General features: G+C 33.9%; 1 protein-coding gene across 1 annotated transcript in view; it reads left to right on the top strand.

The window, feature by feature from the left end:
- The window catches only part of LRP1B (LDL receptor related protein 1B), a 1,825,680-nt gene that overhangs the window by 1,049,421 nt on the left and 761,948 nt on the right, over window positions 1-14,311 (top strand). The window contains exons 8-10 of the mRNA XM_072789062.1: window positions 7,059-7,281; window positions 10,590-10,761; window positions 13,254-13,397. Coding sequence (XP_072645163.1) covers window positions 7,059-7,281; window positions 10,590-10,761; window positions 13,254-13,397 — 539 coding nt within the window. The remainder of the gene's footprint in view (window positions 1-7,058; window positions 7,282-10,589; window positions 10,762-13,253; window positions 13,398-14,311) is intronic.

Raw genomic sequence — 14,311 nt, 5'->3', positions numbered from 1 at the left:
CATTTACCATAATACCCTCTAGGTCTATCCCTATTATCCAAAATGGCAAGATCTCATTCTATTTTATGGCCAGGAAATATTCCATTATATATTATATAAACAGGGATGTCTGGGTGGCTCAGTGGTTTAGCGTCTGACTTGGGCCCAGGGCATGATCCTGGAGTCCTGGGATCGAGTCCCACATTGGCCTCCCTGCAGGGAGCCTGCTTCTCCCTCTGCCTTTGTCTCTGCCTCCCTTTCTGCGTCTCTCACGAATAAATAAAAAAGATATTTAAAATGTATGTATATACATTCCATTTTATATATATGTATATATATCACATCTTTATGCATTCATATATTGATGGACACTTGTGTTGCTTTCATATCTTTAATATTGTAAATAATTCTACAATAAACATGAGGGTGTGTATACCTTCATAAATTAATGTTTTTTTTGGATAAGTACTCAACAGTGGAATTATTGGATCATATGGCATTTTTATTTTTAATTTTTTGAGGAAATTCCATACTGGTTTCCACAGTGTGTGTACCAATTTACATTCTGACCAAAAAGAGTTCCCTTTTCTCTGCAGTCTCTCCAACATTTGTTATTTTTTTCTGTCATTTTGGCTTTAACCATTCTAATTGGTGTGAAGTGATACTTCATTGTGGTTTTGATTTGATTTCCCTGATGATTTGTGATTTTGAGCATCTTTTTATGTCTGCTGGTCATCTATATGTCTTCTTGGGAAAAATGTCTATTCAGATCCTCTGTCCATTTCTTGATTAGATTGTGTTTTTTTTTGGTGTTAAAAGTGTATAAGTTCTTTATATATTTTGGGTATTAATCCCTAGGTATATCATTTGCAAATATTTTCTCCCACTGGTTGTTTCATTTAGAGAATATTTCAATATGAAATATTTTCTAAAGTGGTATTATTTCTGATTGTCCAATATCTTCAGAACAAGAATTATCTAAATCTTAAAATAGAACATTAGACAATGTAGTGCTTTCTCACGGTACTTTAGCTTCTAAGTATAGAAACCCACTGAAGCTAGCTACAATGGATAGAGGTTTCCTGAGAGGATATGGAAAATCTAACATATTCATGCAAATAAGGATGAGAAGTCAAGATGGACTCTGTGGGTCCTGACAAATTCCTCACTCAAGGATTACATGGCTCCTTTCATTCCGTTTTTCTGTACAATCTCCAGTATTCCTTTCTCATTGACCCCATCCCCATCCCCACCTCCTCCTCTTACCCATTTTAGCACAGCTGTCCACTAGGTACCTTCACACCTTTGGGTTTAGAATATTGAGAGAAGGGATCTTGGTGATTCAGTTGAGCCTACAATTTGTTTTCATTTCTACTGCATATTCTTTATTCGTCTAATTATCTGTAAACAGGAAGGAGAAGGATGCTATTGGTACATAAGTCTGCCCCTCTCAGGAACACTATCTAGGTGGAGCAGGTTTAGGTAAATAAGGATTTTGAATGGATCGCCCACATTGACTGACATATCTAATATATGTATACTTCTGAGGGAATCATTAGTGGGGATATTTCCAGAATATAGAGTAGCCAGCTGAGAGCTGGAGTCTGTATGTCAAGTTTAATTTCAGTGTGTTTATGTATGAACTGAAAACCAAGTTTGAGAGAGATTTTTCAAACAATGAAAGCAAAAACCTCAACAAGTAAAAATCAATAAATAACTGTCTTGAACAGCCTTGGCTAGGCAGAGAAAATAGTTTGTTTATCATCCACATCCCTTAAGTAGCAGGACCTAATAGAATTTGAATTTAAACCTCTTACTCCAAAGACTCATTACTCTTTCAGATTTACGATTGCATTTTAGAATTGCAATGCTAAATATTTAATATTCCTACTTTAGTTCTGAATGTACTTTAATTACTCTATATAATGTGGAAAATTGCTTTCTTGTTCAATTTTTGTATACAACACTGGAAGAAAAAAGCTGTGTTACTATTAATGCTACTTGAATAATACAATTATTTTAAAAATAATACAGAAAAATGAAATTCCTAATGCAATCCTTGTCAAGGAAAATAAATATCATTTTTTTAAAATGTAAAGAAATGAAGTTACCTACTTTAACACATGATTAATAAACATGGATGGTTTCCTAGACCCTAATCAGAACAATGTTGTTTTTGTTGTTGTTTTTTTTTTTTAATCTGGGAATACATGGCCTACTGGTTTTATGTTTTGCTCCCCTCTCATCTATTCCCTAACTCAAACCTTGCTATGTAACCTCACTTTTAAGCTGTTAAAATGAACAGTAGGTAATTTCATTGAGAGAACTCTGAAAATTTCTAAATTCCATCACGAAACTATAACCAAAATGTTAGGGGGTAAGAATGTGACTCAAAACCAAGGTTGACTATGCAGTTAAAAGATACGGACAGGACTCTGATTTGTTTAAATTCCCCTTTGTCTGTTTGGACAAAGTATAAACTATAGAAGCATCATTTAAAATGTATATCACTGGCAAAAGTAAGTCTTATTTTATCAGCTAAAGAAAATAAAATACATGTTTTAAAATGTCAGTACCTGTAACAATTGCTTTGCTTTAAAGTGTAGGGATGATTGGAGCCATAACTCTGTAAGCACAGTACTCTATCACTGTCTGTGAAGGCTCCCTTTGTGACTTTTGATTTATGTCAGCCAAGTTTACCAACAGCACTCAAAGTTTCTTACTATCTCCAACTGTATAAAACATATATATATAGTAAAACAGGGCTACTCCTATAATCAACAAAGATGTTAGGTAAAATCAGTTTCCCATATATGATGAGACAGGGAAATCAAAATAATAAACTCATATTTACTATAGATGCTGAATCTGAACAATGAACTGGATGAATAATGGAAAATTTGAAAGAAATGTTGCTGTCCTTTATGTACTAATAGTTAAACATGTCATAGAAATACAGACAGTAGTTGGAATATTGTTTTATTTTAATTTAAATTTTTTGTTTTAGTAGGAATCAAATAGAATGCTATTCAAAAAATAAGTGAAGGACATGAGAATAGCAATCTCGATTTAATCTCTTTTGCATGCTAGAGAAGAAAAGAATAATTGACACCGCAGGAAGGAACACGGAGAGAAGAAATGATAATATTGTAATCGCAAGGGAATGGGACATAGGACAGATTTTGGAATGGTCTCCACTATCCACCATGAGTTAAACATAACACTATACTGGGGGCTCTGCTATATTTGAAGCTGTGTAAGATAACTGGTTCCTGGTAGAAGAGGATGCTAAAAGGGTATCTGAGAACCTGGAAGTTAAGAGTGTTAAGTGTTCAGAAAATACTGAATAAGGTGGAGTAAGTGAGATTACAGACTACCATCTGGGCTCCTTTTTATGGAGTTTCTGGGGTGGGGAATAGATTCACCCATAGTCTCCAAGCCCAGAGGCAGTGACTAGAAAGTATAAAACTATTGCATTTCAGTACAAAAGGCAAAACATAATATAATTATAAGAAAAATCAAACAAATTCAACATAAAGGTATTCTTTAAAACAACTCGTTTACTCTTCGGAAATGGTAACCATGAACAACCAAAGGAAAGCTGAAAAACTGTTCAGAATTTGAAAAGCCTAGAGGGAAAAAAAAAAGATTACATGCAACATATGATGCTGGATTAGACTGTAAATCAGATAAAAAGGGAAATTTGACCATATAGAACATTATTGGTCAAGGGGCATAATTTGAATAAAAACTGTATATTGTATCAGTGTTAACATTGTTGATTGGTAGGTGTATTGTAGTTGTGCAAGAGAATCTCCTTGCACTTAGGAGATGCAGGCTGGAGTTTTTAGACATAACAGGTCACAATGTTAGCAATTTTCTGTCCCAGTGTTAGGCAGTACCAGGAATAGCCTGAGGGACAAAAGGTGAACAATGGAGGAATCCAAGTGAAGGGCATAAGTGTTCACTCTACTACTCATAACTTTTCTCTGAGTTTGAAATTACTTCAGAATAATGAGTTAAAAACTAAAAGCATGACCAGCATTCATGTTATGGCTCTGGTAGTGGCTAATCATGTGGACTTTGAGCCTATTTCCTCTGTAAAATAAAAATAACCTGCCCCTTCTACATCACATTTGGGGATCAGTGAGATAATGGGATCACAAAGTACTATTTACGTTTCTAAGATTTGGAAAGATATTTTATAGGAAAGAAAAGAGTGATTTTTCAACCCAGCCACACTTATATCACAAATGAAATTTAGATTTTAGATACAAATTTTAGCTTTTGTTTCCAATTATACTACGATTATACCTCAACCACAGAATGCCCTGAGAATGAAGATTTTTTCTGTAACAATAGTAAGAGATTTTAAACCAAGCTTAAACATACTAAAACAAGTAAACCAAACCAAACCAAACAAAACATGTATGTAATCATGTGACTATGGGTGCTTGCTCCTTGCAGTTTTATGGTATTTGTACTGTTATCCTGGGGAAGTCTTCCCTTTCTTGCACATCAATTATAAGTGAACAGAACTCATCATAGTCAGTGTTCTGAAGTTTGGGAAGGGTCAATTTGGTGTAAGGAACATCTTTTATGTCTCCACTGAGCACTAGTTTTTTTTTTTGTTTTTTTTTTTTTGTTTTTTTTTACTATGTTGGGGATATAAAAATAAATTCTTTACTGTTTCTTCTAGCTCTTCTTTACTATTTCTTCTTCACCTACCCATGTTCTTTTGATGTTAACTCTTCATTAAAATAAGGAAATTTTGATGAATCACATATTTACACTTTGCCTCTCATATTTTGGCTGAAACTTACTCAGAGAGTTACCTCAACCAGTGTTATTATGAGCTAGAGTAAATATGAGAATCACTTGCATCATTTCTGCAATAGCAGGTCAATGTCACAAAAAATATTGGAAAAATAAATCACATTTTCCTCATCCCTTTCGTCATCAGCTGGTTCACTCTCCCCCCCATAACTAACCTTCTCAAGCAAATACCAAAAGATTACTGGTATTTTAACAAATACCAAATTCAACAGCATTTTCTTAATCTGTATTATTTTTTGTTTTGTTTTGTGAAGTGATTGACCCAGCCAGCCACTGCTGTCCTTTATTCTGGACCTTTTTTCCCCTTAGATTTCTATGAGAGTCTGTGTGATCTCTTTGAACATGGCCTCGGATCTTTATTTGGTTTTCTTTCTCCAACGGTACACCTCCGTGATTCTGGTCTTGGCACACTTCTCTCTCTCTCTTTTTTTCCCCCTTTGGGATCACATTAAGTAATTAAGTCATCTTGAGATGAGTCATCCAGATGTCTCTGACTCCAGACTCATCTTCCCTCTTCAACACCATGCAGCTGGGTACAATCGCCTGCTTTATATCACTATGCATTGTCTATACATATCACATTATCCATAGTGTGCCAGAGCCTCCAACTCCCTATACCCAAACCTACCCATGCACCAGTATCTCTTCAGCTCTGTGAAATGGACCAATCAGAAAAGGAAACTAGAAAAGGAGAGACATTTTTGTAAGGCATGAAAATGAGTGCTTCAAATCACAGGAAGAAAGAGTGGGCTGTGTTCTGCAGTAAGAATTAGGAAAACTAGGTACACCTTATAGTGATTTAACTTGGAATAGCTATGAACAAATTGATTTAAAGTGAAGAAAGAGAAGATACAAGATGGAAGCAGGAAAAGAGAGAACGGGTGAAAGCATAGGGGAAGAAGTTTGAACGTTAAACATGACAATAAAACATAACAATGTAAGTCTTTTATTTATTCTTTGCTAGAATAGAAAAGCTCTTGCCCTGAATAGAATGTTACTTGAAAAATGATTTTTAACCTATTGTGATAAATAAGTCTTTCAAGAATATTTAGGGAAATATATTCTCAGAATAAAATCTGGCTTATACTGTTACAGGACAATATGCATTAATGTTTAAAAATTAGTCAAAATCTCCCACAGGAGAAAGAGCTAAATTGAAGTTTAAATAATACTTTTTAGCTTGAAATATACCCCATACTGTTAGATAATGCAAGGATGTTGAGAAAAGTAACTAAAAACTAATTCACCAAGTTTGTAAAATCAAATATTCTATACTCTAGATAATCTTAATATTGCTCAGTCGCTGTAAATCAGATTATTCTTGAGATTGTATTTAAGTCAAGGCAAGACAGTCTTCTATTTACAAATGTAATTTAGTCTCCTGAGTAGGTAATCTTGTTAAAATATTGTCAGGTTAACTGAAATTGATTTGTGTTTACTAAACATAGTGAATACTAATCAAATATTAGACGCTGAGGTGTTGGAGGTATTTAAAACTTTGATAGACACTGTTAGTGCTTCACGGAAGAATTATTTTATTTGGACTCAGAGGTCAACATTGCTTTTTAGACTGTTCTTTAAAATAAAGATAAAATTGGAGAAATGGCCTGCATTTGCTTTATGAAATTTTGTGATTTGGGAATATTTGGGAGAATTTGGGATTAGTTTTTTTTTTTGGGAGGGGGCGGTTATTTATATTTTATTTCCACTGCTACAAACACCGTATTTGCTTTTCCATCTGCTTAATTCCATTCTAGGTTTGCTATTCTCTACCACTCATAGCATCATTGAGCTTCACATAATAGCTTTTATAGGAGACAGGCATTACTAGGCAATTTGAAAAGCAGGTTGAAGATAAAGCCTGAGAGCTCACGTGCCCTGGCCTGGTGACTTGGCTCACTTCTGAAGCTTATACCAAATGGGCTGCCTGCATTCCTGTAGTGTATGTGTATTGGCTCTATGAGGCTTAAAGAAACATTTCCCCTAATACAATAATAAACCCACCATAATCATTCATTTTGGGGAAATTTTACAGTTGTTGGTTAACCTGCTCCCTTATGCCCTGCAATATTCATTAGCAGATTTCTCTGTTTATGAGTGATATTATATGGAAATGGTTATGGGATGCTAACAGATGTAACCACTGAAATAAATTAGAAGGAAAAGTTCTGTTTTTTACAGATGGTTCTATTGAATATGCTCCCCCACCCCCTCCACTTTAACATTTAGTTTTCTTTCAACAGAAAACTTTTCTTTACTGACTACGGGAATGTGGCCAAAGTGGAGCGATGTGACATGGATGGGCTGAACAGAACAAGGATAATTGATTCAAAGACAGAGCAGCCAGCTGCACTGGCACTAGACCTAGTCAACAAATTGGTTTACTGGGTAGATCTTTACTTGGACTATGTGGAAGTAGTGGACTATCAAGGAAAAAACAGACATACTATCATTCAAGGCAGACAAGTAAGTACAATTTTGTTGGAAAATGCAGCTAAGGTAATAAAATGAATGGTATCCTACTAGGAAGAAGACCCAAAATTTGAATTGCAATGTTGAAAATTTCTGATGAAGTCAAGCTGCAAAGTGTCATAAAAATTGTGATGAGTTTCCTATATGGGAGAATGTTCTTTTCACAGTGCATTCCATAATATCAGAGATGCTGCTTACTTCCTCCTTTGCTCTGTTAAAAGCAAAGCACATAAAACAAAAACCAACAAAAATAAAACCATAAACAAAGACAAAAGTGCCATACTAGTAAGAAAGAAATTAGAATTGGACAGATGTTTTGACCTATTAAAAGTAAAACTTAACTAAAAACTAATCTAAATAGCTTATTTATAAGGAGATAGACTATCATCTCTCTCATGTGGCCTTGGAGATATTTTGCTAAGAAAAGCGAATGCTTGCTTACAAAAATATTTTTTATTATTTTCATAGGTTGGACTAAATCTTGCCTTCTGATATATTCAAGTACTTCCTAGAATGAGAATTCTGTGAAAGTCACTGAGGTCAAGATCTTTCCCATCTGTATAGTTTTTCTCTTGCTGAATTACAAGATTTTGCAGAAAACACTCAGTAGACACTCAAAGGAGATCTCTAAGTAGAAATAAGCTTATTCAGTAGTGTACTTTCTGAAATTCAAGTTTGCTTCCATGATCACATTAAATTCTTGTGAGATTCTAATTCTATGGAGCCGAAATACATGAATCCCTTTTCTTTCTTTTGCAATCGAGACAAAAATATTATTTAATGATCCCTTAAAGTTATCTTTCTTTTCTAATCAGTTTTTAACAATGAAATTATTTTTTCCTTCCTTTGCAGGCAAACAAATGCACTAATCTGGGAGTAAAAAAAATTTTTTTTAAGTGTCTGATCTTAGATATGAGGCCAGTTATTTCTTTCTTACCTTTGTCCTGAAAAATTTGACTTCTTTGGAAAGACAGTTATGACTTTTAGAGGATCTAATCTATAAAATAATTCTGGTGGGTCTTTTTTTTTACCTATATAATTACAATTTTAAACTCTGAAATAAGGGTAAGAAATTCAAATTATTTTCCTTATGACTACTTTTTAAAAGTTTTCTAATATCTGTTTTTTAATTATTCTTTTTTTTCATTTCTATTGCCTATATATATATTTTTTTCTGATTCCCTAGACATATGCTTGCTCTGCCACTAAGTAGCCCAACATAGATAAATTTTTCTAAATATTTGGGCTATAAGCATAATGATCTCTCTCTCCACCACTCTATGCTCCTCCCATCTGTGTGGGCAGTAGCGTAGCAGGCAACAGTGTACTTACTTTATAGGAAACAAGTTCTTCTGAAGGAAGGAACAGGGACAGTGAGTACAATTTCATCTTTACTATGTGATTATATTTTCTACCCTGCCCAGTTGTCCCCTCTGTGGCTATGCTTTCTTTCTTGCATGTGGGTCGGCAGTTATGTAAATAGCAATATAAGTATGGCACAACCACATGCTCCCAGATGAATGGCTCCAAACTTTGGTCAATACATGCATGAGATTAATTGCAATGGAAGAATTCAGTTTATTTGCAATTTTTATAAGAAAAAGTATTGTTCAAGTCAAATTTGGGCTTAGATATACCTAGTGACTATGATGTCAGCTTATGTAGAAATGATATTAGTAAATAAACACATGACACCCCTACTCCTTCTCTCTGGCAGAGCACCTGTGCACAAGCCATAGGTACACAGGGGAATGACCCTTCCATAGGAAAACATTACTTGGGCTTTAACATGGAAGGATTCTTTTCATAAATTCCTATCTTTCATCTCTAACCTAGATGTGAAGAAATGAGATATGATCACCAACCCTCATGACGCCCCTACCCAAAACAAACAAAACATGCAAGAGCCAGGCTTCTTTTAATTACAATTCACACGAGGCCAAGAGATAGTAATTATGAGTCAGGTAGGGTTATAGAGATAATAAATCTAAGGCTTTTGCTTAAGGTACAATATTGATAAAATTTCCTGATTAAAATAGAAAATTTTATAATTATGCTCCATAAAAAAATTTTTACAGTGAGGGGCACCAAGGTTGCTCAGTCAGTGAAGTGTCTGGTTTTGGTCTCGAGTCATGATCAGAGTCCTGGACAAGCCCCAGTCAAGCTCCCTGCTTAGTGGGGAGTCTACTTCTCCCTTCACCCCTCCCCCACTCATGTTCTCCTCTCTCTCTCTCTGAAATGAATAAATAAAATCTTTAAATAAATAATAAACAAACAAAAAATAAATAATAAATACTTAGAGTCAAGCCACACATACCTTTTCAAATTCTCTTAACTACAAACCTATATGAAAAGTGCAATATAAGGCCAAAGAATTGTGACAGTTTTTTTCAACAGAATCTCTATATCAAATCAAATGATAGTCTCACCCTATCCTGACACAGAACCATTTTAAAGTAAATGTAATCCGAGGAATACCCAAAAGCATTGTGCTTAGCATGCAGCCATTTGTGTGAGAAAATCAATAAATTCATTCTTCCTCTGCTTTACTAGAAGCTTGCCATGACTTCAAGAAGTCCATTCTTCCATTCAATCCCCAGGACTTCTGCTAAAGAGAATTATGTAGTTAAAGTGTCATGGATAGCAAAGCAATTAGTTCCATTTCTGTTATGAATAGGCTTTAGAAACATATGTGATTTCTGAGTAAAGTGTTGTCTTTTTTTTTTTTTTTTACAATTATGCCAAACATGATGTTCATTATTTATTATTTTCCATGATAGGACAAGTATTTGTCTAAATGTAACTTGTGCTTAAAAATATATATATAGAGAGAGAGAATTTTGAACTTATAAAATAAATTATCAAATATATTTTCTCATGAGTCCTTACACAACCAGAATTTTAGATTCTATATCTCCTGAATATATGAACAAGCGGCTCATAAAAACATCTTAAAGTTTATATAACAGTGCCATAAACATCTTATTAAATAAATATACTTGGAAGTTTAGTTCTCACTTGCCTTTGAAAAGTAGCTATTATACATGTATTCTTAATAAATCATGAATAAAATTCTCCATACATTTGGAACTGCTTTATCTACTACTGCATAATATTTTCTTCTCAGAGGGAAAAAAATTAAATTGGTGAAATATTTCATTCTTTGAGAAAAAATAAATGATAATATGTGTGTGACTTTCCTACTGTGGGAATTTTCCACAGTAGTAAATAGCAATAAGTTTTTCTTTCAAGTTGAAAGCAGCATAATTAAAAATCATAGTTATTTTTGCCCCTCCATATAGGTCAGACATCTTTATGGTATAACTGTGTTTGAAGACTATTTGTATGCAACCAATTCTGATAACTTCGATATCATAAGGATAAATCGATTTAATGGCACTGATATTCATTCATTAATTAAAATGGAAAATGCTCGAGGAATCAGAATTTATCAAAAAAGAACTCAACCAACAGGTAAGACACAAGACCTCTTAATAGGGGTTGAATGGGAATATGGTCCTTGTGCTTTGTATGGAGTTAAAATGAGTGAGTCATAAATTCTCTGCTTGATAGCAAAAGTGTACATATCTGCTTGATAAAATGGAATAGCGCTCCCTGCACAAGTCTAAGTGACAAATTGTTCAGTTCCTAATGAATCGTTTCTACAACCATAGAATTGAAATGATGGCTAAATTTAGATTCAGGAAAGAGCTTTCAATCACAGTGTGTGTAGACAAGAAGCCCAGATGCTTAGATGCTAAGGTTTTTTTTTTTTTTTTTTTTTGTACGATTTTGGGAGACATTTCAAATCAGATGACTCTCATACAGTATCTATCCAGTTTTTATAGTAGTCATTCCTGTCTCTTAACCTATTGTAATTATTCTTTAATATAAGTTACTTAAAAAGTAACTTTTAATGAGAAGTCTATAATATTTCTAAGTATTTCTTAAAAACACAAACTAGCTATTTTTGCATAGTAGATTAGTGATGATTATTCATCAATACAGTATACACTCAATTATTTATGGATTAATGAAATGGGACGCCTGGGTGGCTCAGAGGTTGAGCCTCTGCCTTCTGCTTAGGGCGTGATCCTGGGATCCTGGGATGGAGTCCCTCAACGGGGCTCCCTGCAGGGAGCCTGTTTCTCCCTCTGCCTATGTTTCTTCCTTTCTCTCTGTGTGTCTCATGAATAAATAAATAAAATATTTAAAAAGCAAAAAAAGAATAATGTAATATACAAGAATGACCAACCCCAAATTTTCATCATCTTTCTGTTCTTCAAATTGAAACTGATTTAGAATTACTTAAACGTTAACATAGATTTTGTTGAGGCAATGTATTGTCACAAATCCATTTACTGTAAATTTAAACTTGGAATTCTATAAATAACCTTATTAGCGTTTGGTGTTAGTATTTATTTATTTGCCAATTATTCTTGACCATTTACTATGTGCCAGGCACTATTGTATAGACACTGGGATTACAGCAGTGAAAAAAAAAAAAAAAAAAAAACAGCCAAAAAAAAAAAAAAAATTCTTGCCAGTATAAGACTTGTATCCTAGTAGAGAAAACATAATTTTAAAATGACCAGGTAAGTTATTATTATTTTAGAAGATGTTGAGTGCTATAGAGAAAAATAAAACAGTCTTAGGGATGGGGATGATTTGCAATTTTATATTGAGTGGTCAGAGGAAGTCCCACTGAAATAATGAAATAAATGAAGACTTGAAATAATTGAAAAAGTGAGGCACAGACATACAGGTAGAGAGAAGAGCAAGCACAAAGACCATGAGGAAGAGAATGCTTAAATTTTTCAAGAAACAGCAAGGACACATGTGTGTCTTTCAACAGAGTAAAAAAGAAAATGAAGTAGAAGATGAGATTGGAGAAATGAAGGAGGATCATAATGGATAAGGCCCTATAAACTATTATAAAACCTTTTTCCTTATACTTTTATTGAGATGAAGCATATTTAGGAAGCATTAAGCAGAGGAGTCTCATGATATGACTGGCTTTTTAAGGGAATAACTATGGCTACTGTGTTCACAATACACTCTAAGGGACAAGGGTAGGGGATCAGAGATCTTTTCATTTAGAAAGATCAAGAATACAAAACAAACATGGCACAATTTTTAAAAGCATAATCATTTTATTATTAAAAGAAAATTATTATGTTATTTGTCACAATTTCAGGTAAGTGGTGATCAAAAGGAAGTATAATTACAATAGTATATAAAATCTTACATTCCTACCACAGCCTTTTTTTCTTTAACTCCTCTTTTTCTCGTTCTTTTCATATGGTACTTTCCTTTTTTTTTCCCTTTCTAACTTCTACACTCATAAGATTTCCTTCTTTTTCTCAATGTCCACATATTAACTAGCCTCCTCCTTTTAAAAAATTGCAGTCACACACACACACACACACACACACATTCGATTTGTGGTACAATTCTCAAAATGGCAATGAACTCAAAACTGATGGGAAAAAAAACTGTTTCAGCACTTCTCAGTAAAGACAGTTACTGAATTATATCTCTTCTAGGTTAAGTGCCCATATAATGGGTTACTTACAAAGAAATCCTTTCTCTGCTTAATTACCTAACCTGGGGGTATCGTTACAGCATCTTTTACACTTACAAGAAATACATATTTTCAAAAAGAACACCAACCATACATTAAAAAAGTCACGTTGCTTATTTTGCCTACGTGTAAACAGTTTAAATTAGTATAAAAGCAGAATTGTGTTTTTTAAACATAGCCTGAGGAGGACTTTGGCAAATTCCTACTTCTTCTTCTATGAGGTGTAAGCTCTTTTTTACCAATTGATTATGGTAATAAATAGCTGAGTATAAAGGTTTTTGATAAGATTCCCTCTCGCGCTGCAAAAGTTTCAGCATACCAATGCACATAATTATCTTATCTTTGGATAATTTCTAAGTGTGCTGTTTTTTATTTGTTGTAGTCAGAGGCCATGCATGTGAAGTGGATCCATATGGAATGCCAGGGGGATGCTCACACATCTGTCTGCTCAGCAGCAGTTACAAAACACGGACCTGTCGCTGCAGGACGGGCTTCAACTTGGGAAGTGATGGCAGGTCGTGCAAAAGTATGTTGTTAAAATCAAACATTTTGCCAGAAGCTACTGCTTCAGAATAGTATTTTGTTTGTTTGTTTGTTTTCATATTAATTAGCAACATCAACATCAGCAATAAGTTTTCAACAGGTGACATTTGCCTGGAAAACGTACCACCCATTTTTATCAGTATTTGGGGCTTTTTGTTTGTTTTGTTTTGTGATGATGTGAATGAGAAATTGAATCAGGCTATAGAGTCACTAAATTTATGGACCACTAGGAAATTTTTCAGAAGGGAATATTTTTCAGAAGATCCTTTCCTTAATTCCCTAAAGAAGGTTTTTGGTCTAATGAGCCTGAATCATTGGTTGACCATATTTTCTCTTATCTAAACTAAGAAGCTGCTCCTAGTAATAGGTGTGTTGTTTAGTCCAACAGAAATCCACATAAAGTAATGTTTTACCTTATCCAGCATCACTGGGGAGTGAAATTCATTTCATTATTTAATTTTCCAGGTAACTGGAGCTATACTAATGAAATATCAATCTGTGTAACAATTTTATTGAAAAGCTTTCTAACAGTTAGACATATCTTTGTTTTGTTTTTGAAATATGCTGAATAATGTAATTGTTCCTTATTTAAATAAGCCAATAAATAATTTTATACCTGATTTTTATAAACTTAGATTTTTGCCCCCAAATTAGTTAAAGTCTTTGCTTGGGGTCTTCATAATCAAGTATAGTAGATTGGTCCTTATAGAAATGATGTCCATGTGTTAGACAGTTGTTCTTTCAATATCCCTCAATACCATAATTTTTAAAGTTATGATGACTGCTTTTTACCTTGTCCATTATGTCTCCATTTTGTTATAGCAATGTCTTTTTATTTCTGACAGTAGCCCCTCTCTAGTCACTCTCTTACCATTTCTTAATGAGACATGAATTTCT

This window comes from Canis lupus, chromosome 20, assembly GCF_048164855.1.
Source record: "Canis lupus baileyi chromosome 20, mCanLup2.hap1, whole genome shotgun sequence".
Taxonomy (NCBI): domain Eukaryota; kingdom Metazoa; phylum Chordata; class Mammalia; order Carnivora; family Canidae; genus Canis; species Canis lupus.
This window is presented reverse-complemented; position numbering and strand designations above follow the sequence as displayed.